Here is a 27,591-nt window from a genome sequence, read left to right on the forward strand (position 1 = left end):
CACAACAAAAAAAATCTTCATTTTTACCCGTGGGACCAGATTTTAGATGAGAGCTGATATGCTGGGATTTACAAATTAACCCAACAACACCATGCACATTCCATTAGAAGATCTCAGCGCTTTCAAACATTAGTGACTTTAGCCTCTCCTGTGAAGGAGGTCCCTATTTTACAGATTGGGAAACTGAGGCACGGGGAAGTGATTTGCCCAAGGTCAAAATGCAAGTCAGTGACAGAGCCATGAGTTGAACCAAGGAGCCTTGACAACCAAAACTTGGTACTTGAACCACATAAACACCTTTCTTCCCTGGTGTACTGTAGTTCCAGTGGATTTGAGGTTGGAACTTTATGTGGGTCTAAGAGAGAAGTGGTTGCTGAAGTAGCTGGTTTATCTGAGTCCCATATAAATATATGGGGCCCATTTTTAACTTAAGTTAAAAACACCAAAACCAACATTGCCAATTAATCTCATGAGATGCAGAGCGGATGCAAGTGGGGATACTCACTGTTTCCATAGGGTGGAGGTTCAATACAACCGCACAGCTCCCCTCCATTGTCAAGCTCACAGCTTCTGTTGGGACAGTCGGCCCCCACGCAGGGATCTTCAACCACTCCTGCTAAAAAGAAAAAGACAGACAAAGACAACTTTATTTTCAGACCAGTACCCAGACAATTCTTTATTACACCACCAGACTAGTGTTGTTAACTCGAGCAATTTTATCTCATGCTATTTGATGGGTTTTTTAAAGCCCCAGTTCCTGGAGTCATGTGAATACACGAGAATCTCTTCTTTCAATTTTAAAAAATGTTAAGTTTCTAGCCCTCATGGTTGCAGAGAAAAGCTTGAAAGCATGAAATGAGTCTGACTTAAAAGCTCAGGGAATAGAAGACTAAGAAAAAGAACCTACCATATTATTTTAAAATAAATGTATGTGTGTATATATATTCTTCTCATGATTTTTAAGCCAGTCTCATGATTTCTTAGGGCCAGACTTGGGATTTGATGAATGCACGAGGTTAACAATACTGCCCTCAAAAGTCCTTACTCAGGCAATACCTGAACTGGCATCAAACTCCAACCGAGTCTAGAGAAAGTAAAGTCTCCACAGCATGGACCAATATTTATAAACAATTTATTCAGCCTAAGCTTCTGGGCACTTTACCAACAAAGCATCAACCCAGGCTGGGTGGATCATCCCCCACTTACCCATAAAACACCATTGGGAGAATATCTCCAATGTTCTTCACCTCCCGGCACCACCAAAAACTGTAAACAACCCTGGCGTCAATGGCAGTGCGAGTGCTGCTCAAAATCATCTCCCGGGCCACGTTTGGCACGTGTGCCATAGGTCGCCGACCCCTGGTCTAGGGCAAGCTACCACAGAAATGTCTCCACTGACTCAGCAGCCACTGTAGCACCTAGGGATGGAGATTGCCTCTAAATTAGCCAGCTTCCAAATTATCTAGGGGACATAGAATTAATTGCTCTGCTTCCTATCTCTCTGCATTAGCCTAGTGCTGACTGAGCCCCTAATTCAGCTGGATACAGAGGATGGTGCTCCTAAGCGATATGCGGTCCAGGCCAGGGACCGGAGCGGGGTTAGTATAGCTCTCTTACAGCAATTCTCCTTCTCAATCCACTCGGTGCTGAGGATCCCGAAGGAGCGGCAGGCCTCCCCGTAGGCAGCGAGAGAGCCACAGAGCTGGAACTTCTTCTGGTTGTAGCAGCCGTCGAGGAAGCAGGACTCGTAGAAGGGCAGGGGATCCAGCAGCCCGTAGCAGGGTTGGAAGAAGCCTTTCATGTCCGTCAGCTTGAGGCAATACCCGTCGCTCTGCAGCTTCTGGATCTGCACGTTGTCGCAGGCGGCGGCGTACTGGGAGTACTGGAGCTCGTTACAGCTGTGAGCACGGGATTAAACGAAGGACGTCAGCCTGGAATCATGTGAAACAACCTGTCCCTAAATCCTCTCCTGGGTGAAGCCACAGACAAAGACCACTCAGGTCACCTCCTTGTTTCCCCATTATTACCCCACTTGACCAAAGGTGGGCTGTCCCCACTCATCCATTTCCCAGTGCTGTTCACCTCTCCTCATGAGACGCTCCTGAATCTAGGGTGAAATTCACCCCAGAGCAGAAGGCCACTTTTGTCCCCTCTCAGCCAGAGACTGAAGTGGGGCACAGTCCTTGGGTTGGCCTCTTTGAAGATTAGATTCCCCCCAACTCTTTGGTAAGTGTCTCTTCACATCAGAGGCCAGACTTTTAAAGAGCCGGCCTCTCTTTCCACGTACACGATTTGCACCTTTGTTGCTTGAACCCATAATTACTGATTGGTGGGATTTGCAAAACGTGCTTACGCAATGTAGGAACCCAAGCACCACTGACTGATTTAGGCACTTTTCCCATCTTGCCCTCTTAGGCTAGGCATTTCAAAGGAATCTAAGGGAGTTAGATACCCAAATCCTGTTGAAATTTAGCAGCATTTGAGTGCCTAACTCCCTTAGGCTATTTAGAAAATTCCAGCCTTAATTCCTCCTGCTCACATAGCTAACTCTTTGACTTGCACTAACAATCAGGCACTTAGCCATCACCATCTAAATGGTACAGTTTATGGCTGCCATCAACCACGTGTACAATTATCGCAGGCAGAACTTGGCAGGTGCAGATTACGTAGGCAGAGGGAGCCTTTGAAAATCTGGCCTGTTCCCTGCACACCTAAAACGCCTGCTAAGTTCTGTAGGAGTTCTGAGTGCGCAACCCATGCCCACTCAGCACGGCGGTCTGTCCCCATCTGATGTTGGCTGGGACACACAGAGGGGTGGATGAGCCCGTTCAGCCAGATCTTTTAGTTCAGGCAGTAAAGGCACATGCTCCAAGATCTAGAGATTCCAGGTTCAGTCCCCACTGCCAGTGACCCACACCAGGGGCGCAGCAAAATAAGTGGTGGCCCGTGCTGGGATTTGAGCTGGGGAGATCTCTGAAGCTGGGGACACGCTTTCCTGGCCAGGGGGAATGTATAACCCACACCCGCTCAGTGTAGTGTTCTGGGCCATGTAGAGAGGTTGGCGTGCTGGCTCAGGGCTGCACCACTCCACTAGGAGCGCAGGATAAGGCCCAGGATGGATGCTCAAAGTTGTCGTCCATGTTGGTAAGTTCAACAAGTCTTATCCCATTTACACTAAGGATCCTTAACCCCCGTTTGTCAATGTAAAGGAGCCCTGAAGTGGCTGTATCTATAATTTACCCCGACTTTAAGGCCTCTTTGCCCAACCAGGGTGGTGTAATATGGCCCTAGTGTAAATGATCCTATAGGATTTTTGTCATCTGTTTGTACAGCGCCTAACACACTGGGGCCCTGACTCCTAGGTACTATTGCAATACAAATGAATAACACCAAGGTTAGGGTTCTATAGAAATTACCCTACAAACCAAGAGAACTGAAGAGCAAATGATCTCATTTCTATAGGTGATATGAGCCCTCCTATGGAATTCTATATGGGGATAGAATTGGCTATTCAATTCCATGGCAGGGTTTACACCACTCCAGATTACTGCTCCCTATTAAGTGCTACGGGGATTTTCCTCACGGCTGATTCCCCTGCAGGGAGCTGTGGAAGGGCTCCTGATGCGCAAGATGGTCTCCCACTGGCGTCAATGGCCAAACACCCACTGACCCCAAGAGGAACCTCGGCCGCGTCTACACACGAGGCCCCAGGCTCACCTCTTCTGCATGCCATTGGTTTTCCAGCTCTGGGCCAGCACCACGCTGCTGACGACCGGCTTCCCCCTCAGGGTGACGTAATCGTCCGTCCGGTCCCCGTTGAAGTTGCCGCACAAGCCGCACACTTTGTTCTGCAGCCGCTCACTGATGCTGATTTTGATGATGTTGAAGCCGTTGTACAGGATCTGGATATCCGGGCTGCTGTCGATGACCAGGAAGCCCTCCATGCTGTAGATTTTGGTCGACAGCCCGGTGACGAAGGGGATGGTCACCTGGGTGCCGTTCACCTACTCAAGGGGGGGAGATAATGCTGAGATAACTCACCTCTCACAACAGGCTGCACCAAGGGACAGATTGTACCTGACAGGCACAGGCCCCCGGAGGGGGCAGCTTGAGGAGCATCCCTGCCAGCTGCCTGCCAGCTCTGTAATGGAGGGGGAACAAGGCCAGGATCCTGCTTCCTCCCCTGTTGCCTATGAGGGAGCAGTGCCTGGGATTTGCATCAGAACGACATTCCCAGCACCCCGAGCAGAGCTTCCTAGAACCTAAAAAGGGAGATGAGCCAGAGACTCCCCTCCAGCCTTTGCCATTGCCAGCCTACCCCAGGTGGCAGGTGCTCAGATACTACGGTGATGGGCTGAGTACAATGCCCTAACAGAGACAGGGCAGTCAGGGGGATGTTCCTAGTCGGGGGAGGGGGAGGCAATTGGGGCAGGGGCTTTTCCACTTCGGAGAATCCCAGCCCAGCCCTGCCTCTTGGTGGCCAGATACCTGACCCTCTCCCTGTCCCGGTGAGCTTTAGCACAGCCCGGCCAAAGCCCTGGAAGTCAGCCAGTCCCCAAGGGAATGGCTAGTCCCCTAAGGGGCTCAGTGCTGAGCAGAGGAAGCCCGTGGCCCCGTGTGTTACCTTGATGGTGTTCCGGTCGCTGATGAGAATCTGCTCCTCGTTGATATAGAAATACACCGGGGAGATGACAGTCAGGTTGGGTGACGACCACTTGTCGAAGTTGATGATCAGCTGGAAGGAGAAGTCGGGGAGCTTCTGGCAGATGGTGGAGAGGACAAAGGCGCAGTTGGCCGGGAAGCGGAGGAAGGCCCCGTCGAAGGTCCGGAAGACCCCGCCGCCTGCCGCCATGCAGTAGGAGCTCTTGGTGCTGAAGCAGCCGCGGACGCCGTTGCGCAGGGCGCACTCCTCGTCCGACTTGCACTGACGCGGGTCGCATTGGATCAGATTGCGGCGGAAACAGCGGCAGCGCCGGGTGCAGTCGCTGTTCCAGAACAGCTGCTTGGGCTGAAGAGCGAAGCCAGAGGAAAAGTCATTTTACTGGAGTGGGGGATAAACCTACTGTGCGCAGCTACAAGGCTCAGCTTGCGAGCCCATCACCAGAGACTCTGGGCTCATGGAGAATTGTGGTACTCTCGACTCTTCCAGCACAGTTGCCTACCCACTATCCTGGCCAAAACCTATGGAAAGCAATGGGCCTTATTAGCAATCGTATTGTGCTAGTGCCTATTGGCTCCAGCTACGATTGGGGCCCCATTATAGAATCATAGACCCACAGGGCTAGAAGGGACCACAACAGTCCTCTAGTCTAACCCCCCGCCAAGATGCAGGACTGTGCTAGGCGCTGTACATGCACACAGTAAGAGACAGTGCCCGGAAGAGCTGCCAGTCTAATCAGGTAAGACTGACAAAGGGTGGGAGGGAGAGAGGATTATTATCCCCACTTTGCCCCGGGGAAGCTGAGGCCCAGAGTGATAAGTGACTTGCTCACGGTCATCTGGGGAGTCTGTGGCAGAGCCAAGATGTGAACCCAGATTGCTCTGTAGGTCAACAGCCTGGGCTCTGTCGGACCCAGAGAGAGCGAATTCTGGTCAGAGGAGCTCTCCGCTCCCATCTCCACTGGAGACTGAAATGGTAGCATGTTAATTTGGACAGCTCAGATTCAGATAACCTGAACTGCTGGATAGAATTTATGACACACAGTTGATACGTCAGCCAGTAGAGGGCAGTGGTGGGACACACATGCTCGCTGTAATGATCAGCTCATTGATCTATCCAGTCCAATATCGCACCTTAAGAAGGGGCCAACACCTAATCCTTCAGAGCAAGGTGAAGAAAACAACCCTCTAATGCCAATAGCGCAATATTGTACAGAGGGCAAAGAGTCTTTGCAGAGTCCTGGGAGGTTCAGCTTATGCCCTGAAGCCTGAAATTTAATTAGCCTTTTGCAGAACTACAAAAGAGTGATGAATCATCATAATTTCAGTGAGCCCTTTGAAAAAGTCCAGCTGAAAGATTCGATGCTATGGAGCAGCGTTCAATAGACAAGAGGGTGACCAACAGATTAAAAAAAAAAAAAAACCCAACTTCACTGAAACCTTTGAAAGATGCAGAAGTGAGGAAATTTGAAGTTGCAGTTTCCACAGCAACCTTCCCCTCTTTCACTCAAACTCACAGTGCTATAAATATCCTGTTGACCAACTTTTTATACCATTCCAGCAGAATAAACATTCTCTTCAGCCCCTGTATCAGATTCATGGAATAATTGGACCACGGACTTGCTTTGCTTTTGATAAGAATTTAGGCACTGCAGGTTTTTGAAGGAGAAAAACAACCTCACAGGAGTATGGATGAAGACAACCAGTAAAGAAGCCAGACTTTTTGAGAAGCATCCTGCATTGAGATGATGTTAGCACAACAGACGTGCCGTGCTTTTGCTTTAACGAGAGACGCGTTACATCTTCTCTAGAGACAGATTTTCAAAGGGTGGATTCCTCCCATGAGCCCACAACTTTCACCCACACTCACGTACTTTTGGGCATGATCATCTGTGCATGTGGAGTGTTGCCTTGTGCTAAATTCCATCATCCATGCATGCAAAGGATGGACTCTCTCGCCCTTACATGCAGATAAGCGCGCAAAAAGTGCATGCAAAATTGTGTGATGTACATGTAAGAATTTAGACATAGTTGTGACACTGTTGAAAAGCCAGGACTGAAGAGTCCAGTTTTCAAATGTGAACACTCTAGTCTACAGCAGAAAATGTCAGCTGATATAGTTACAGTGTAAGTCCCTCCTAGTGGAGACAGTGGAACTAGCGCTGGCACCAATGTGATTTACCAGCGTCTACACTAGCTCTTGTGCTGGTATAAAAACTTCAGGGGAAACAAAATCATCCCCCTAACCAACACTACTGTACCGTTAGAGGTTTTTAGAGTAGACCTGGCCTTGGACAGCTGAGTCCATTTGATACCCCTGATCATCAAAATCAGTAAGTTAGTGGCAGTCCGGAATAGAACCCAGGAGTCCTGACCCCTTGTCCCCCTTCCCTCCGCCCCCTGAACATTTCTTCCCTATACTGCTAAATAAGAACACAGACAAGGTGGGTGAGGTAATATCTTTTATGGGACCAGCTTCTGTTGGTGAGGGAGGGACAAGATTTCAAGCTTTCCACGGAACTCTTCTTCTGCATCTGACCTGAAGAAGAACTCTGTGTTAGCTTGGAAGCTTGCCTCCCTCACCAACAGAAGTTGGTTCAATAAAAGATATTACCTCACCCACCTTGTTTCTGTAATATCCTGGGACTGACATGGCTACAGCACCACCTCAAACAAATAGCAACATACGCATATAGCTTAACTCATCTGGTATTTCCCATGGGGGGGAAATTACTTCGGGGCTAATGTCCACCCATCCCAAATGTCCCTCATTTTAGTCCCAAAATTCTGCGTGTTCCGCATAAATTGGGTGCCTTCTCACTCTTACCGCTGAAAACTATTGCCAGCAGAAATGCAGAATCATGGATCTGAAGTGATAGACAGAGTTACTGACATTAATAGAAGGAATCCCACCACATTTTAGCTCATCTGAGGGATTTATATGCCCAGCATTTGGGTCTGAGCATTTTGAGAGATGCTAATGAACTTCTATGCCTAATTTAAGCCTAAAATAAAATAATTATAATAATAATAAAAGATTGGAGTTAGAAGTTACTGAAAAGCAGTATGGGTTAGTAGCAGGACAGCAACTGAATCCTAGCTACATCATGATGGTTCTGCTAGGCACGGCAGCATTAATTTTCAAGAGTACTAACATTACCACTTGATTATTATTTGTATTGTCATGGACCACAACCTCTTTGTGCTAAGTGCTTTACAAACACAGAGCAAAGAGACGTTTTTGCATCTGCAATGAGAACACCAAAGGTTTGTGATCAATGAACTGTTCCATTAAGCTATCTAACAACAGAAAACCCACAACTCTTGGCACAAGATCATTCTCCTCTGCAGCTCCTGTAATCTAGAACAACCTTCTCCTATAACTCCACTTCATCCTTCTCATTCCACATCTCTCTTCTCCACCTTGATTCTTCTCTTTCCTCTGCTGTTTATTGTTTTAACCCTGTAAAATCCAGTTTTAGGTTCGGGGAGCCGGATCCTCTCCTCTCACTTGCACCATTGTAAATTAGGAGTAAATCCACTGAAGTCAGCAGAGTTGCATGGGTTTAAAGAAGGGAAAAATCAGCCACATTGGGTTCATGCAAATGCTGCTATGTGAATTAAAGTTTCATTGTGTTGCATTTTTACAGCATGCAAGACTAAGTTTTAGCCTCATTATTAAAAATTTGTTGTTCCATTGCAAGGATTAAGCTGATTAATATTACATAATCTGAGGACTATATGGCTAAATACATTAAGATTATTAATTATGCTGTGATCAGTCTTTAGATAACAGCAGGGAAACATCCTCTGCATTCCTGCTTCACAGCGGTGCAGCTAACAGAGGAGAGGAACTCTGTTAAATGGACCCAGAAATTATCCTCCAGGAAGATTTCACCGTCCCACAGAGCTGGTGGCAGACAGCAGAATAGAATTCTCATGTTTACATCCAAAGTCTATTGGAGGCTTCTCCAATTAGAAGGCAACAAGGGGCCGAAAAACAAGTGGAGTGTTTCCGTTCTCCAGCTCTGTTTTGTTCTTATTGACAAACCATTTAGTATCTAGTTCCACAGGCAGCTCAGGAAAGAAAAACTGCATCATTTGCATTGTACGCACTCAAATTTTACAGTTCCCCTCCCTTTTTTTTTGCTGCTCGGAGGAATATAGATGAGGAGAGCTCCTTGAAGACATCCTCATTTCGATGCAATACTTCCATCTTCCCAGAAGTTGTTAGCTAAGAACAGTGGAGACAGAGGAAAACCAGAAGGAGCTTATCCAGAAACAAAGGAGGGGAAAGCAGGCCTTATATGCACAGTGGGACTGAGTCTCATTTACACCGTGGCTACTTTACGCCGCTATGGCTGCGTAAAAGGGTCTGGAAGTGAGTGGAAATTACGCTGACGTCCCTTTAATCCTGCAGAAGTGGTGTCAAGTGGCATCAGATCCAATGTTCCCTTTAAGCTGCACGCACATCCAGCCCCGTAGCAAGCTGGAAGCTACTGCACCTCTCATGCGGCCAGGAGCGTGGCTGGCATCCAGGTCCTCAACCTGCCGTAACCCACAGCTGCTCTTCTTGGCACCGGGGACCAGCAGGGAGGAGAGGTAAGGAGAAGGGGGGGGAGGCAAAGGCTCTGCGGGCACCTGAGTCCTGCTCTGCCTGCCAGCCCTTCCTCAAGAAAGCCTCGAGCCAGAGGAACGGGAAGGGAGGAGACAGCGGCTCCTGTGAGGGGATGATGTGGGGTTCCCCCCCAAGGGCTGAGACTCTTGGGGTGTACAGGCAGGGGGTCATTTGAGATCTTGGTGCTTTTTAGAACATCAGGACCTGGTAGCCCCGGTGACTTGGGCCATTTTCAGAAGCGATTTGGACACCACCAACACTACAAGTGAGGGTGTGACAGCATCCCCGCACTAGCTTTAATCTAGCCAGCACCGGTACCAATAACAGCGCAGACGAAGCCGCATGGGCTTCCACACGGCTAGCACGTAAAGTCCGCACTCGGACTCCCTGGCAGGCTTCTCCAGTGGCTGCTAACCCGTCCTGAAGCCTGCACGGCCACATCCCCACAAGCCTTGTTAGCACGCTAAGGCCCCAGTGTAAATAAGAGTCTGGCTGTGGGTTGTTTCTGCACGGGGATAGCTACTCCAGAGTAGCTGCCTGGGTATAAATCCCCCCCGTGTGGATGCGCCGCACTAGTGAAAAAGTGATTTGCACAGGGGTAAGCCACATGGATGCAAGTCACTTTTTCCGTTAGAGCGGCAGCTACATCAGGGGGGATAAATCCCAGCTCAGCACACACCCCGGCGGGCAGGAAAAGGAGGGAAGGAAGAAGGGAAGGTGGAAGGCAAAGGAGGAAGGGGGCGCTCCTACCTCGTAATATTTGCCGTCTAAGTAGCAGCCGCAGTTGTGGGGAAGGATGCAGCTCTTGCCGTTCAGGACGTACCCAGCGTCACACTGGCACCCTTCCACGCAGTAATGGTTGCAGTCGCTTTTCAGGCGGATGGCGGCACAGCGGGGTTGGCACACAGTCACGCAGCTCTCGTAGTGACTGTGGGGGGGACAGCTGACAGCTGGAATGCAAGGGACAGAGCTTAGTGGGCAAGAGCAAAGGGGCAGCCAAGCCCTTTGACTGAATGAAGAGCCACATCCATCCCTCCCCCGCAATAGCACAGTTCAGTAAACTTTATTCTTGGGTCACGACAGAGATATGGCGTGGCACGGCAGGTATTCTCGTGCCCCTTGACGGGGCGGAAGAGCGACTGTCCGGGTTTTCAGAGGTGAAAAGCTGATCTACTGACTGCCTCGGATATCCAGCCCCACAGCCCTACGAGCTAACGAGGAGCAAGACTCAAAAGTCAGCCAACGGGCGCATTCGAGGACTGCAGAGGGCCTTGCGGAGACTGATTAAAATTCATCCCACCAAGTAAGGCACGTTTATCCCAATGTTACTGCTGGGGAAACTGAGGCACAGAGAAGGCAGTTGATCTAGCCAAGGAAGAGAACCCAGGTGGCTAGATACTTTTTAGAGTATCAGTGGGGGGTAGCCCCACTGCCCTGAGCCAGTTTTGCTTCTCTAAATGCCCCAGGCATTGAATTTGGATACAGTATTTCATCCTCACTTGCTAAAACCAAGGGGCTGTGCTGCTCCAGTCTGTTAAGGTGCAACCTATATTCCCCACCCCAGAAAAGGCTGCATTTTACTGGTGGCTGAAGTCATCCTGATATTAGATTAGCGAGTTCATTGTGGGTGGAAGCCGCTGCATGAATGTAAGATGACCGTCATGGTCTTGGGTTATTGTGAGCCACACTTGAAACGCTTCCATTTTAACACCAAATCCGCTCAGGCTTCTATGGCGGGTTTGAAGTTGGAGTGATGTGGTCTGCCCGTGCCTTAGTCTTTCACCTCTGGAAAGCCAAGTTCGAATCTCAGGACAGATGAGCGCAGGCACGGCGGCCTCCCATTTGTGTGCATCACAGACGTCATCTTGAATGGCCGGTGGTCTTTGCCCACGAAAGCCCCATAGCGTGGTAGCTGGCTAGGACTGCAGAACGTTGGCAGAACTACTACACCACTGTATTCTCAGCCAAGCAGCCAGCAAAGCGCACTCACTTTATGTTGTGTCTACCACCTTCTAGCCCTTCTCTAGGCTTTTTCTGGACTTTAGTAGCGTCCAGAAGCCACAACCAAGATCAGGGCTCCATTGGGCAAGGCACAATGCATCCGCTGTGAAGCAGTCCCTGCCCTGAAGGCCTTACAATCTTGAAATACAAGACAGAAGAAGAGGAGGGGAAACGGATGGCCAGAGAGGTAAGGTGAGCAGCCCAAACTCACACAGCAAGCTAGCCCCAGAACCAGGATTAGAACCCGGGACTCCTGAGGGCCAAGTCCAGCATCTTACCACTACTTCACTCCTGTCACCTATCCCCCAGCTCCCTCTCGTGTTCCCGCCCAGGCATTGCGCCTACTGGCTTCTGCTCTGTTCAGTTCACATTAGATACAGAATTCAAGCCATGGAAGCCAGCCCAGCTCGGGCCCACACTGTACCTAGCGCCAGCCACCATGCGCAGGCCCCTCTGACTCGGGAGCAGTACGTTTTAAAGGCATGACTTTGCGACGAGAAAGAAGAATGAACCAAATTTAATTTTAAATCTTGCTAGTGATGACAATTACTTTCTGTCTGATTTGCCAGATAGTCTGTCTGCCGCAGAGGTTTGCAGCTCCATTTCGAGGGAGCGTAAGTGAACAATGCACTGTAATCTTATTGACAATAGCAGGCCGCATCATTAGAACAAACACATAATCTTCCCCTTCTATGTAACTAATCAAATTCTTGCTTAACAAAGGAAGAATAGCTGCTCTCTTTTGGAGTTAACCCTTTCCCTTCCTGGATTTGCTGCGAGGTGCAAGATGCTCTCAACTATATGGCTCCTGACTGTTCAACTGTGCTCTTCCTGGGTTGTCTGCAGGGTTCGAACTGAGGACCTTTAGCAAAGATCTTCTACCACTTGAGCTAAAGGAGTAGCTCCATTAGTAGGCAGCAGTAGTAGGCTGTTATCAATTGGCCCAACCACTAGAGAAAAGAACATGATACACTGTGCCTGTGTGCTACTGCCACATAACAAGTACAGCTCTATAGAGGGAGCCTTCTACAACACAATCGTGCCCTTCGTGCAATAGATGCACCACCTATCTATATAAGCACTTACACCCCCATCCTTTGTGATGGTATCTGAGCTCCTCACAATCATTAATGTATTTTTCCTCACAGTACTCCTGAGGACACTATTATCCCCTTTTTACGCTGGGGAAACTGAGGCACAGAGCGAGTAAGAGACTTGCCCAGGGTCACACAGGACATCAGAGGCAGAGCCAGGAATTGAACCCTCATCTTGTGAGTTCCGAGCCCTGCTTCCTCCACAGATCTGCGGGGTAGAGCAGAGAAGAACTTAACCATGTCCCCAGGCTGTGCTGAAGCCCTTGGGCTATCCAAGATTTTAGCACGGTCCAGAGACGATGTTAAAACTCAGCCAGGTTCCGTTGCTGCTAGATCCAGACTCTGACTTTGTTGGGGTGCAACCATATTGTAAATGGGGTCCCTGGCAGCTGTACTTAAATATGGACAGGACCACCACGCTTACTCCGTTAAACAGTCCCAGCTGGGGGGTGGAGGGATTGGTTTCCAAATGGTGCTGACCTCTGGCAGCTCTCATTGAAGGGCTCACACACCCCATGTGTGTGAGATCCATGCTGTTAAACCATGCTACAAGGCCCATCTGCACTCCGGACCGTTGCAGGTATCACAACGTGGTTATCGCACCACAGGCTGCTGGCACAGCGCACGCCCACACAGAACACGGGGGAAAGATGGTGGTCCCGGAACACGTCCACATGCCGTGCTCTCAGCCGGCTGGGAAGCAGGCCTGGGGCCGGGTTCTAGCACAGTTCCTCTGCCGAGCAGACAGAAACGCAGCCCAACAGTCATGTTGGGGAATCCGGTTACCACTCCCTTGGCTTCTGATCCATTCACAAATATGGTTCCGGTTTGTAGTGCCGACGGGACCTTACCTGTGTTCCGTACCCAGGGGAGGTCCAGCATAAGTCTTCGTTTGACCCAGGCATTGGGTGAAGGTCTAGTGTGCAGTGCAGGTTACAATCACGGCCCCAATGCTGCCATTTGATCCATGCAAGCAGATGCTTGCAACTGTAGCGAACCCCAGGGACTTCATTGGGGCTCTGCAATGGCTAAACTGCAGAATTGGGGCAGTGTTTGAAACCGGATTGGGTATCACTTCTCATGGCTGTATTTGCAGTGTAGACAGGGCTTAATCCAATGGGGGTCAGTCTGTGGCACCGCACAGCTAATTCAGTTCTCAAGGAAATAAAAGCCCTGTTCATCCAGACTGGGGAAACCAAGTTAGAAACCTGCTAGCATCAACCACGGCATGTCACCAGTCCTAGCCCCTAAGTAGATTTGCATACAATACAAACAATAGCTCTCCTGACGGTCACACCACCCTGGCTCAGGATTTTCCAAGAAGCCTGGGAAATACCCAAGACAAACTTGTTTCCTGCCATGTGCTTAGGAAACCATCAACGTTAGTGACTGCCCCAGAATTCATACTCCTGCAGCTCCATTTCCTTTGCGAATCTGTTGACATGAGAGATAATCTCCCGTGACTCTGGTACACATCTCTTTCATGCTGAGTTATTTGTTGAGCTATTTTTCTTCCCTGTCTCTTATCATCAGTATCATTTTTATCTGTTATTTTTGGTTTTGTCATTATTACACAGCCTAATCTTGGTTCTTCTCCTTAGGAATCCCTGGAGTGTCAAGAATTCCTCCCCCTCACCCCCGCAGAAGTCAGACATCACAGTAATCATGCTCATCATCAATAACAAGAGCATCTGCATAGCGCTTTCCTGCCATACATCTCAGAACATTTCAAAACACTAGGCCACCACTGTTCCCATTCTACAGATGAGAAGTTCTACACAAGGAGGTTAAATGACCTGCCCAAGGTCCCACAGCAGGTCAGTGACAGAGCTGGAAACAGAACTCAGGTATCCTGGCTCCCAGTTCTGTGCCCTATCCACTGGACAACACCATCTCATCTTCCCTCCAGAGATGTGTCCAGGATGCTGCCTCCTCTCAGAATTTTGCAGTGCAGCTCCACGTATCTGCTATTGGGGTTACTTATGCTGCTTGCCTGGGACCTGAACTCTGACTCCCTCACCTTGCATGGCCACTAGACTTGGGGTGCTAGTGGGAAGCGCCAGGCTGACAGTTTGGGAGACTGAGATCCTTTAATTATGCCTGGCTTTTATTTAGATTTTTTTTATTGAGATCCTTTAATTACGGCACTGCTGTGCAGGCACCACTGAGACGGGTCAGACTTCCTCAGTCTCCATGACCCATTCAGTGCTTGGTGTCTGCCTGCCACCAAGGTGGCCAGCAGGAGGGCCAATTAGCACCAGCAGCAGTGGTGGTTTTGTGACGCAGACACTTGCCCACTAGGAACTGGGCCAAGCCCACTGAATTCATCTGACCTAGAACAGCTTGCACCAGTTACAGCCACTGGGCTGGATTTGAATCTACTCCTTCTACTCTTCTCGGCCATTTTCTCACCATACTGTCCCCCTCTCTTCGGAGAGGGAAGCCTTAGCTTTTACCCACACAAAGACAGATCCTTTGGTGTAAAGCAGCATCGCTCTATTGAAGTAGCCGGAGCGACACCAGCTGAGGATCTGGCCTGAAAGCAGAGGACCATCCAAGTAACTCATGGGGGCAAAGGTAGGAGGAAAAGGTTCTGCTCACAGCATGACGTGAAGTTCCTCCAGCCGGTGATGGCTATTCCCTGGGTTTGGCAGGTGCTGGCATAATTCTGCAGCCAGCCGCAGGCGGTTTGGACAGCTCCCCCATCGATGCAGGTGTCAAAGAGGCAGTTCTTGTAGAAGAAGCCGGGGTTGACTTTGCTGTGGCACTTGGCGAAGACGCTGCTCTTGCTGGGGATCAAGCTGCACAGCTGCTGGGGTTTCCAGAACCCTTCGACCTTATTGCAGGTGGGGCACCGGTCGCCACAGCCCACCTGGCAAAAGGTGTCCCGCTTCACCCAGCTGTGGCCGAAGTCGTTGACGTTGGAGGCCGCCAGCCCGCTGGAGGTCTGCAGCTCGTCGCCAGGATTGCCGTTGTAGCGGCCGCAGAGGCCGTAGGTGTTGTTCTGGAGGCTTCGCGGGACGGTGACGGAGAGGAAGGTCTTCCAGTCGTACACCACCTTCAGCCCAAAGTCGGTCTCCACCACGATGTGGAAGCCAAAGGCAAAGATGTTCACCTTCCCTTGGCCCAGCTTCAAGGGCAGGTAGAGTCGCTCATTGTTAATCTGCAAGGACACAGGAGGAGGACGGGTAGAGACGGGGGATTATTAATCTGCAAGGACTCGAAGGTAGACACACTATCTGGGAAGCTCAGCCCTTAAAGGCACCCCTTCTAACACGACACCCCAGTTTGTTTAGTCACTAGCTGCCAACTTCTGCTCCAAAAACCAATCTCACCTTGTAGGTCACTTAGAACCTCACCCACTTTGCTTGCAGCACTTAAGAGAGCTCAGAACTATAGTCCCTTTGTTGCCTTGATATGGTTACCCAGTTACCCTGCACGTCCTCCTCATGCAGCTCTCCTGTGGACTTCCCACAAGAGTGTCATAAGCACAGACGGCTGCAGGATTGGACCCTCCAGTGTAGCTTGCTGGGGCTTTATCCTTGCACACAGCACTGATACAAACAAATGTCAATGTTGGGCTCTATCAAATGATGGAGGCAGCACAGGGGAAATCAGAAGGCCCCTCAAGAAAGTGAAATCAGTGGCAGCCTAATGAAACGAGAGATGCGGAGCAGAAGAAAATGCTCCATATAGGAACTATAAGAAATTCTGGAGACAGAATGTGACTGGGACACAAGAGCTAAAGCAGACGAGGGTGCGTAAGACCATCGATCAGGGTCTACCAAAACTTTGCACTGCCTTCCAAAAGCATCAACTCCTGCCCCGTCCCCGATCAGCTGGCAGTGTGTACTGTACCCAACAGAGTCCCACAGCCCCAGCCTGCTGCCTCTTTCTCCCCTCTTTACTTTCAGGGTCATGCTGTGACCAGCCGACTCACCAGCACCGTGTATTTATAGGCCCGGTGAATGACTATGTTGTAATTGAAGACGTCCACCTCAACTTGCTTCACCCACAAGGCCAGAGACGGGTCCCGGTCCTCGTTCTTGGCCGTAACGGTGAATACTGGGAAAGTATCTGACCTCTCCACCCGCTGCCTGGAGATCGTTGTGCAAAGGACCAGTGGGCAGCTGCTCTGGAAGTCGAAGGAGAACCCATCAAAGGTCAAGTAATGGCCATAACCGGAGACGATGCAGGAGGCATCAGTGCGGGACTGGCAGTAATAGAGGCCGTTCTCCTCCAGGCAGTACTCGTCGTCCTTGCAGGCGATGTTCTCGCAGTGCACGCTATTGTCAGACCCATTGCAGTAGCAGAAGAACTGGCAGTCGATGTCCATCCAGAAGGTCTGGTTGGTAGAGAGCTGATGCCCCTCAAAATTGCAGCCACACTCACTCCTGGGGATGCACTGGGACCCTTGGAAGGCAAAGCCTTCGTCGCACTGGCAGCCCTCCATGCAGCTGTCCACGCAGATGGGGCCGATGACCAGGGCTTCACAGGTCTCTGTGCAGGTCACGCACTCCTCAAAGTGGCTGTTCTCAGGGCACTGGAGAGCTGGAGGCAATGAAACATGCATAACGTCAATGGCTTATTGTGGAGAAAGGTTCCACGATCACTGGCAATGGAGATGCAGGTCAGAGAGAAGGAAGATGTGGGATAGCGAGGCAAAAAGCAAGCTGTGGTATTGGGGTATTGGTGCCACGGAAGCTACTGTAAAATAAAGCAGAACCATACCCCCATCTGCCCTCTTGTCCCATTTTCACCTCCCATCTCTTCTATCACCTCCCTCCCCATCCTGCCACCATAACTGGTTGCCTGTTCTTCCCTCTCTGCCACCTGCATCAGCTTCCTCTCCATCTAGTCTCAGGATCCAGTTCAAAATTGCCCTCTTGTTCTTTTGATCATCTCTGAGGATTTTCTCTCCCTGGCCGCTCTCAGAACGTCTTGCCTTCAAGAGTTCCATAACCTTCCAGGCCTCCATCTCTCGGCTTTCACTTCCTCCTAGACTCCTCTCACTTCCTCTGCGTCTCTTGCCTTACCGCTCCCTTCGTCTCTTCCACCCGCTCTCAGCTTCATGCCATGGACCAATGCATCCCCCCTACACCTGGATCAACCTCCCTCTGCGTATCTGCTCCATCTCTCCTCTTCCTTTAGGAATCCTTCCCCCCATCTTCTCCTTGCCCACTCTGCACCCTCCCGTCCTTCATTTATTCTTCCATGTCTCATCTCCTTGATCTCAGGACCACATCCTGGGAGATGCTGAGCGTTCTCCAGCCCCACCAGTCTCAGCAGCAGCTCCGGGGGTGTGTGGGACCTTGCTGGATCACAGTCCCTTAAACCCCCAGTGCTTTGAGCCAGGGAACAGGTGCTACGTGTTATTTACAGAGCTACATCAGTGATCTTTATCAACAAGAACCATGGACCATCTGCGATGTCCTCAACAGCGTGCAGAGGACATTATGCCAAAGCTTGTTCTACTGGGAGGCAGTGCATAGAGCACTAGATTCAGAGTGAGGAGTCCTGGGTTCTTTCCCCAACTCTGCCACTGGTAAAGTCACCTTCCCTTTCTGTGTCTCAGCTTGCCCATCTGTCTTTTGATTCAGCCCTCCTTTGGAGTCCACAGTGCTTGGCGATCTACTGATGAAATGTGCTAGAGAAGAACTAGGGATTATTATGCTATTACTGTATTAAATGTGCATCCGTATTAGTTCACCAGCAGTCCATTCTAAACTGCAGGTGGTTGGCTTTTCCGGAATCTTTGTCCACATCCCGCTTCTCCTCTATCATCATCATGAGTATTTGTATGATAGGATCAATACAGGATGGTCCCTGGTTTACAGGCAAGCTGGACAAAAGTAGAAGGGGAAACTGAGGCATGGAGAAAGGAAGTGACTTGTCCCAGGTCACAAAGCAGGTCAATGGCAGAGCCAGAAATGAAGGAACTCTCAGCCCAGTGCCCTACTCACTAGACCATGTTCCCTCTCCTTCCCCCACCTTCCACAGACTCCCAGAAACCCTCAGTTTGAGAGATGAAGGCTAGTTCATTGCCTGTTATGTACTTCTGCTGCATGGAATTTTTACATTTGCTTTTGAATTATGAATGTTATAACATCAACGGCAAGTTGATAGTGATAGCAAAAAATCATGATTTATTCAAATTACCCTCTGCTGATGGCTTACACTATTATTAGAATCCATCTGCAATTTTGGAACACTCATACACAGTGTAATAAAACTCCTGATGTCTCCTGAAATGCCACCATGAAATTACTTAATTGGGAGACCTGCTTCTGCAGGGGAAAGGAACGGCTTAAAAAATTATCCTGAGCCCAAAAAGCAACAGCTTTGTGTTTTCATGCTCAAACAAGACTGCATTTTTAATTTGTACAAGTTGCCCATTTACTTGCCAGTTCTTCAAGACAAGTACAAATGTTTCTTTCTGCAACACAAGACTGGACTTTGTTACAATGCTACTCCGGCGAGAGCAGGTTCTCATCTGAATAAAGACCTGGTAAACAAGTTAAGAAACTCCTCTACTATTTCCTTTTGTTGACCTCAATACATAGCTTAAAATAATTAGGTAAGAGGCTACTTCTTCTTGCGTCACTGTTATAAAAAACATGTATTGATTGAAGTGGGTTAAACAGCAAGAAAAACAAACAAACAGAAACCCCAAACCCCACCAACCTTTAATTTACAGATATTTTTGTGAATCAGAGCATCGGGTTCAGTTTCGAAAGGTCATACTGGGCTAGATACAGGAATTACTGAGTGAAATTCTCTGGCCCGTGCTATACAGGGTATCAAACAAGATGATCATAATGGTCCCTTTGAACTTAAAATGTACAGGTGAAATCCTGGCTCCATTGACTTCAACAGGGCTAGGTTTTTACCCTATGGATCTATGTTATACCCAGAGACCACAGCGATGGGCAACATTATAAAAACCTAAATAGAGGAAAATAATAGATGATTATTATTATTATTATTATTGTAGAGGTAGCACATAGGACCCCACTGTGCTAGGAGCTGAATAAACACAGAAAAAAAAGATGGCCCCATGACCAAAAGCGCTCACAATTTCACATGAAAATGTTTGGTTTGGTCAAAGTGCCATTTTCCCCCTCCAAAAATGTTGAATAGATTCATCGATTTTAAGGCCAGAAGAGACTATTATGGTCATCTAGTCTGACCTCCTGCACAGCACAGGGTAGACCAAAAAAAAACAAAAACAAAAACGTTTTGACACCTTGAGTCTTGGGATCAACTAAAATATTTTAGTCTATGGTTTTAGATGTGTGGGCTGGGGGTGCAGCTTTGAGGGAATGTCTCTGGGGGTGGAAGGGGAGAAAGGATGGAAAGGGAGGAGGGAAAAAATGAACATACTTGTTCTCTGAAGAAAAATCAGCTGAAATTTGCAAAAAGCCGCTTAAAAAAACCCCAAAAAACATCAAGTGTTCACTCTCCCATCCCCTCCAACTTCAATCAAAGACATTTCCTGACTTACGGCAAAAGTTGAAGCTCCTCCACTGACCGACCTCCACCTCCGCATTCTTACAGGCGCTGGCGTAACGAGCCACCGAGTCGCAGAGCTCCGACTGGTTCCCCCCGCTCTGGCACAAGCGGAAGAGGCATGTTCTGTAGTAGGCCGACACGTTGACCACTCCGTGGCAATCCAGGAAGGAGCTGTTGGTGGGGTCATTGATGATGCCGCACTTGGAGCGGCTCCGGTAGTACTTGAGCAGCTCCGAGTCATTGTTGCAGGCCTTGAGCAGGTCCCCACACTCTCCGTTGCAGATCTCGTCGAAGGTGGTCCAGGTCTGCAGGAAAACCACCAAGTTGTCTGTGCACTTGCCGTTGGGGAAACAGAACTCATCGCTGCTATTCCCGTTGAAGAAGCCGCACAGCCCTCCGGTGCAGTTGAAGTAGAGGGTCGAGAGGCGTATCTGCAGCATGCCCAGGTTGGAGTACTGGATACTCACGAGCCCTTCGGACTCAATAACCGTGCCGTTTTTGCTACGGTAAATTTCCAGTTGGCCGGAGGGGAGGAAAAAGGGCAGTTCCACTTCATAGCCATTCACCTGCAAATGAAAGTGCATTGTGGATGTGACATGCTCGCCACTCTGGAAGTGGCCACTGAAAGCAGAGAGCCTTCTGTCCTACTCCTGCAGCCAGCAGTATGCACCGCTATTGCTCTGCACTAGGGAGATCACAGTGTCATCTGCATCAAATACACAGGGGACAACGAACATTTAAACTGGTGCAAAGTGACAGTGGATTCTCGTTCTGATGCGGCAAACAGCCTATGTGCCACCAGCCAGCCAAGGTCCACAGTCAGAGAACTGCTGATCTACGCTACATCTCCCATTGCCCTTGTGAGATCAGAATGCAAGAGTTAGTGGAAGAAACAGGAAGGTAAGCGAGGACTCTTTGTAGCGAGGAAGGAAGCTGAGCAGGTTGAATGTAAGTTGCAGCTATTTTATAACAAGTCAATGGTCCCTTAAGAACCACACAGCTGTCATTACATTGCACACAGAGCTCCTTTGCAACTTCACAGCAACATCTGGATTGTAACAGTTTTTGTTCAGTGTTTGTGGGGGCTCCTAGGTGCTACCACAATACACAAATAATCTGAGACAGAACCAAAATTCTCCTTCACAAAAAAACACAGGTCTCTTACACATAAGCTACAGGAGAATCCCCATCAGCAGTTTGGAGCCTATGACACACAGCTGAGCAGTTCTGATTGCAACCAGTAGAAGGCAGTGGTGCACGTTCACATTACCCAGTATATCGCGAAGCATGGTAAAGCTGTGCAACTGCACGCCTGGCAGAAGATTATTCCACAGCTTCATGTATCACCGTGACAACCTTTCCATGCTGGCCTTGGCTGCTGGTAAAATCAATTAACTGGGCTATGAATAAATAAGGATTGCTGTCAGCTTGACGCCCCATGTGCCTAGAGCACGTTCAGTTTTAAGCAGCTGTGGCTTAAAGCCGGGTTGCAGGGAGGATAGGTGAGTAACACTGTAGCGGATTCTGGATTTTTTTTCTGTCACGGCTGCTCACGCCAGAAACCAAACAAAGATTTATCTAAGCACCACACCATGGCACAGACTCAAGCTGGGATTCGACCAGTCAAGTTGGGCCCTTGCAACATCTTGCCTCCTCCTTTACCTGTAACAAGCATTCAGCAAGCAGAGCTTAGCTAGGAATTGCAGCAATGCCTTTAGTTAATGATGCATGAGTCAGAAAAGCATCCTCGCTTCTCTCCTGTGACCGTCCGGCTCAGCGGGGCTAAGGAGAGCAAAAGCTCACTGGTGATAATAAAGCAGGCAAAGACTCAAAGCTTCAGAGGCAACAAAACCGGTCAGCAAGAAGGTTCCTTGTTTTCCAGAGTTTTGTTGACTATAACTGCATTGTAAGCCCAGGCTCAGCAGGCTGCAGTGTTTTAATAAAACCCGCCGCCTCGCAGTACAGGAGTTGTTCATTGATTTTCCACCTACGCCCCTTTTGCCTGGGCATCCATTCAGAGTCTCCATGGGCCAGTGACTCCCAGCACCAGCTTTCCCAAGCAGCGTCTGGATCTGGTACAAATTAAATCCTTCACCTTCCATGCTCTGTCTCATTCCAGGATGTCTGTTTTCCTTGTTCAGACTCTATCCTCCCCCCACCCGCTTCAACCCGCTTGGTTGGAAGGACAAAACAATCAGGAGCAATAATACTCCCATGGCCAGCTGGTGTCAGCTGATGGGGGCTCAGGCTGTGGGGCCGTAGAATTACAGTGTAGATGTTCAAGGTTGGGCTGCAGTCTGGATTCTAGGACCCTCTCCACTCATGGGGTTCCAGATCAGGCTCCAGCCTGAGCCCACACATCTACATTGCAAGTGTATAGCCCCCGCAGTCTGAGTCAGCTGACATGGGCCAGCCACGGGAGTTTCGCTGCACACACACAACCCTCAGGGTCTTCAGAGATGACAGAGATTAAGGGCGGGATTTTGGGCCAGCTCTTTAAAAAATCCCACGTTACATTTCCACCAGCACGTGTTGGCATTGGCAGGGTTGTCCAGTGGGAAGAGTCAGGGCTGCTGGATTCGAACCCCAGCTGTGCCATTCTGCCTCAGTTTGCCCCTCTGTAAAACGGGGATAAATACCACCTCTCTCTCAGGGAGAGGAACTGTTGGTTCTCTGTTTGTATCCTGCCTAGGATAACCACAACATTTATTAATGGTGGCCCCAGCAAAGGAGCCTTTTGTTATTCCTCGGACCCTAGAAGTTTGTGCGGGCACTTAAGCAATGGCTACAGCCTAAAGGGACTTGTGCTTGGAGCACCTACAGAGCTTGCCTCTGAGCACGTGGTAGACCCGGCAGGCTACCAAATATCCAGGAGATGGGGGCAGCATGGCACGCATGGTTATTCCCCACAGTGGAGCGGTTACGAATCACAAGGATTTGTTGAGTCACACGTGTGAAGAGTTTGATGATTCTGATGACACATGCCATGGAAGCACAAAGCTCTCTCATTCTCTGTGAGCAACAGAGAGAGATTCCCCTCCCCTCCCCACCCACCTGCCCCCTGATTGAAGACTGTCCTTTGATGGGATTCTTACCTTGATTTCGGATGTGCTGGCACCTCCAATTTTGACCTCCTGGCCGGCTACCTGGATTCTCAGGGGTCGTAGCCAGTGAGGCCTGGATTCGGGTTTCTTTTTGCTGATGTCGACCTCCAGGAAGTGCGGTTTCTCAGAGCAAGTTTTGAGCAGGGTGTAGGAATGCTCCGGGGGGAACATGAATGCCACCCCATCAAAGGTCTGCAGCACCTGGTTCTGGCTCACCAAGCACAGGCTCTCTCGCTTGGGGTAACAGCCCTGGTAGCCGTGCTCTACCGCGCACACCTCCCCTTCCCGGCAGCTGGCGTTCAAGCAGCGGATCTCTGCACCGTCCTCGCACCAGCACTGCGCCGTGCAGTCCGCGGTGGCCCAGAAAGACTCTCCTATGGCATAGTACCTGCCATCGACATCACAGCCGCACTTGTGGACGGGGACACACTGGTCTGTGCTGAGGACGTGGCCTTCATTGCATTCACAGCCCTCGGTACAAGGCGAACTGCAAGCCGATGGAGCTGTTAGATCCGAACACGTGGCTGGGCAGCTGCTGGTGCAAACCGAGTAGTGACTAAACTCCGGACAGTGGACAGCTGTAGCTAGGAAAGGGAAGGCAGAGGAGACGCTGTTACACGGCTACTTGGTATTCGCGGCTGAACTGTTTTCAGCTACAGACCAGATCCTCTGCCGGTGTAAATCAGTACAGCTGCCCCGAAGAGTCTGGGCCATTTTACACCAAGTGAAGGTGGCCTGAAATTTCTGCTGTCACCTAACCCTGATTTCAGTGCTGCTGCTCCTGATCTCTCAGCGGTGTGAATTAGAAGGGGGCCCTCTCAGCAGACCAGCCCATCCGCCTTAACCATCCGTTTTCCGGTTCCCGCCCACAGCATTCCCTGCCCTAGCGCAGGTCGCGCAGCATAGCGAGTTTATCTCCCACCATTCCCAACACAGCTCCTCCTCCATGTTCCCCCTTGGTTTTCTACTTGTGAAATACAAGCTGGTAAGAGTAAGAGATGGAGGGAGGAGAGGAGAAGAGGAGGAGGAGAAGGATTCAAGAAATTAGAGAGAGGAGAGAAGGGAAAGAGGTTAAGGGAAATCAAGCACAGGACTATGGGCTGAGACACAGAATCTCCCAGAGAATTTCATAGACCCAGAAACCATTCAGGGGGTGGTAATCATATTCATTTAGATTCCCTCCTAACCCTGACTGCAATGTGATTGTATTAATTAATACTATCTCCTTATTGCTCTATGGATTATCATCATTGGCCAATCACATACAATAGTGGTAAATGAGATAATGCGTCTACCTATGGTAGACAGACAGATAAGTAAGTATGGTGGTGATAAATAGAAAAACAGACATTAGTATTACATATATTGCTGACACACCACTGTATGTGCATTTATCATTCATCATTCTCTAATTTATTATAAGGCAGTGTTGTTTGCAGTGTTGTTGTAGCTGTGTTGGTCCCGGGATGTTATAGAAACAAGGTGGATCAAGTCGTATCTTTATTGGATCAACTTCTGTAGGTGAAGAAGACAAGCTCTCGAGCTTCGAGGCTGAAGAAGAGCTCTGTGTACGCGTGAAACAGAAGTTGGTCCAACAAAGATATGACCTCACCCACCTTGTCTCTCTTCTCATGAACCCCTCTGATACCACAGTAACGAGCGGGGTATACATTCCTGGGGAGAGAGATGAGATCAGATTGCCATTATTAATGTTGTTCCCTTACTGCTCTGTGGTTGACACTGGCTACATTCGCTGGCCGGCTGAGTTAATTTAGCCACTTGCTTGAACCGGTTACACTTGTGGCAGATGGTAGCCTAGAAAAAGGGAAACCCATTCCACTTCTGCAACTCGGTACTGGGATCTAGGTGTCGCTGGTGCACGCTGGGCACGTGAGATTTAGCATCTCGTTTCCTGGCAGTGGCTGATGGTTCAGAGGGAGGTAGGCGAATGGGCTCCATAACACCCCCTTTGTCTCTAAATTGCCCGCCGGCGCTGAGGAGGTGATATGCACTCAGAGTCAGACAGAGCCACACACAGAAGGAAAAGTCTTTCCTGACACCTCGCAGAGGGAGTCAGCTTACGGTCTGAGACGCGGGGCCCAATTCTCCTCTCACTTGCACCAGTGTAAATCAGGAGTAACCCTGCCAAAATCACCTGAGTTACTCCTGCATGAACGTGGTGCAAGAAAGCAAGCAGAGTGAGAGGCCTCGATGGCAAAGGTCGTTAAATTAGCCAGCCCTGCCGTGAGTCCAGCCACCATACGGGACACAACAGCACTGCGTTCCACAGGGCATTTGCACGCCAAGTGAAATCACGTTTCCTCCCGTTTGTTCAACACTCTAACTGCCCATTACCTACTTCAAGCGTCCCCTTGTCCTTCTCATATTGCATTTCAGGATTGAAAGGGGGGACTGATTGGCTCTCACGGTAACTCTGGCTGCCTCCCCACTGGCTTATCTCCTGGCTTATCTCGTGCAGCGTTTTCACTTCAACAGGCATTTGCTGAAGGTCCCTGCAGCCCCCTCCCCAGGGCAGCCTTTCAGTTTAAGGGACATCACAGACTTACCACATCCTGTCTGGGTTCGCCAGTCTCCCACGGGAATGCCAAGGGCTTGGCACACCAAGGCGTAAGCCTGGATCGCCTGGCAGAGGCCGGTGCCGTTATCTCTGATGCTGCACAGGTCATACACGCAGCTGTGGACAAAGGCCGTGGGGTCCACAATGGCGCCACATTCCCACAAGGGGCCTCTGGTCTTGTTGATGAAGCCGCAGTACTCGGGCGTGAAGTAGAGAGACTCCATTGCAGCGTCACAGAAGCTGCAGTTGTCAAAGCAGCCCGGGGAGCATTTCCACTCAGGGTGGTACACTCGCCAGCTCTCCCCCAGGTCTAGCACCGACACCGCTGGCCTCCCGTCCGAGCGAAGGGTATCATCCTGAGGGTCCTTGTTGTAGTTCCCGCACAGCCCGCAGGTGGCATTGATGTAGGTACCTGGGACGGAGATGGAGGCGTAGTGTTGCCCATCGTAGGTCACTAAGACGCCAAAGTCCGTCTCCACAGCTGTTGACAAGCCACTCTGGTAGATTTTTATCGCCCCCAATTCCAAGGAGAGGGGTAAAGACGTCACCAAATCGTCTACCTGCAGGAGCAAAACAACAGAGTAAAATCATGCAAAGCGCCAGCGTGGGTTGCCGCACTGTTATGAGAACAGGGGTGGTTTCTGCAAGATTTCCACGGCAGCATCTGAACGGGAGCCTGGGAAATGGGCCCGTGGCCCTTTCGGAATCTGATCAAGATGGTGAACTGGGATCCAGCGATTCCAATCAGAAGAGGGGGTTGGATGTTAAGGATCTTGTCTGGGCCTTTCTAGTTTTCAGCCCTACCTATACCAACACCCCTGCCTCCCCCTCAGGAGTCCTACAAGATCTGGATTCCAGACAAAGATGCTGATCCAGATTCTCAGGTGATGTAAATCATCATAGACTCATTGACTTGAGAGCGGCACCAGCTGGGAATCTGACCCAAAGAGTTTTCCTTCTTTGCTGGGCTCTTACCTTCACTTTCCCGAAGCTCCCTTTGGGGATAACAATCTTGTGAGAATAAACCTCCACTGAGATATCCTTCAACCAGGAGACAGAGGAGCCACCCCGATTCTCATTCTTGGCCTCCACGCTGAAGAAGGGCAGGTTAGATTCTGGCCAGCACTGCCTGGTGAGGAGGTAGGAGCAGGAACCCTGGAAGTGAAAGAGGAAGCCATCGAAGGTGTGGTAGTGCGGGTCTCCGAATACCACGCAGGTGCTGCTCTCCATTGGCACACACTGGTAGAACTTGTCCTTCAGCTCGCACACTTCATAGGGGCCACAAGCCATCTCCTGGCAGAAGATCTCATTGTTAAAGTCCAGGCAACGACACTTGGTGGAGCAGTTGGCGTTGTCCCAGAATATCTCCCCTTGATGGAGAAACTGTCCTAAAAGAATCCCACACGGCATTACTGGTCAGAACACAGGACCCTGAACACGACTCAGAAGAACAATCAAAGAGTTCCAAGTCATTTGTTCTTTCCAATCTGGGTCCCACACTTGGGAAAGTTTACGGGCCTTGAAAGCAGGACTATGGCTTGATACCTTTCCAACAGGGCTTCCCATGTGATGTCACTTGCCTCTAGCATAACAACACTTCGCAGCCCAATTCAGCAAGGCAGTGGAAGAATGTGCTTAACTTGAAGCAGGTAAGAAGTCCCATTACGTTTAACATTAAGCATGTGCCTCACTGCTTTGCTGAATCGAGGCCTCTGTTAGTGATGGGCAAAATCAGGTCGATTTTCTAGTTTTGAGTACCGCTCAAACTAGCTTCAGAGGGGTGCACAGAACTAGTTTGGGCTCATGAACCTTTTCTCCCTGGAATTTAAAGTCATTTGTGCTTAATATATTGCAATATATTAAGTCAACCTGTTTGGGTTACCCTTTATAATTGTTACTGGGGATACAGTGTAATTATTCTGTACTTACACGGCAATTAACCTTTTTGATATCCATTCATTACTAATTTCACACAGCTGGAAGGTGACACAGTACTTATGGAACAAACACAACATCATCAATGTA

At 49.6% G+C, this 27,591-nt stretch overlaps 1 protein-coding gene across 1 annotated transcript in view; it reads right to left on the reverse strand.

The window, feature by feature from the left end:
* Positions 1-27,591, reverse strand: part of TECTA (tectorin alpha) — a 53,358-nt gene that overhangs the window by 10,819 nt on the left and 14,948 nt on the right. Inside the window, 11 exon segments of the mRNA XM_067564768.1 lie at positions 506-616; positions 1,618-1,931; positions 3,718-4,004; positions 4,625-5,008; positions 10,028-10,227; positions 14,974-15,535; positions 16,313-16,923; positions 19,877-20,450; positions 22,980-23,572; positions 25,556-26,126; positions 26,542-26,954. Of these exon segments, the coding sequence (XP_067420869.1) occupies positions 506-616; positions 1,618-1,931; positions 3,718-4,004; positions 4,625-5,008; positions 10,028-10,227; positions 14,974-15,535; positions 16,313-16,923; positions 19,877-20,450; positions 22,980-23,572; positions 25,556-26,126; positions 26,542-26,954 (4,620 nt within the window).

The sequence above is a fragment of the Emydura macquarii genome, unplaced genomic scaffold (assembly GCF_026122565.2).
Source record: "Emydura macquarii macquarii isolate MOO-44397 ecotype Brisbane River unplaced genomic scaffold, CSIRO-AGI_Emac_v2 contig_312, whole genome shotgun sequence".
NCBI lineage: Eukaryota > Metazoa > Chordata > Testudines > Chelidae > Emydura > Emydura macquarii.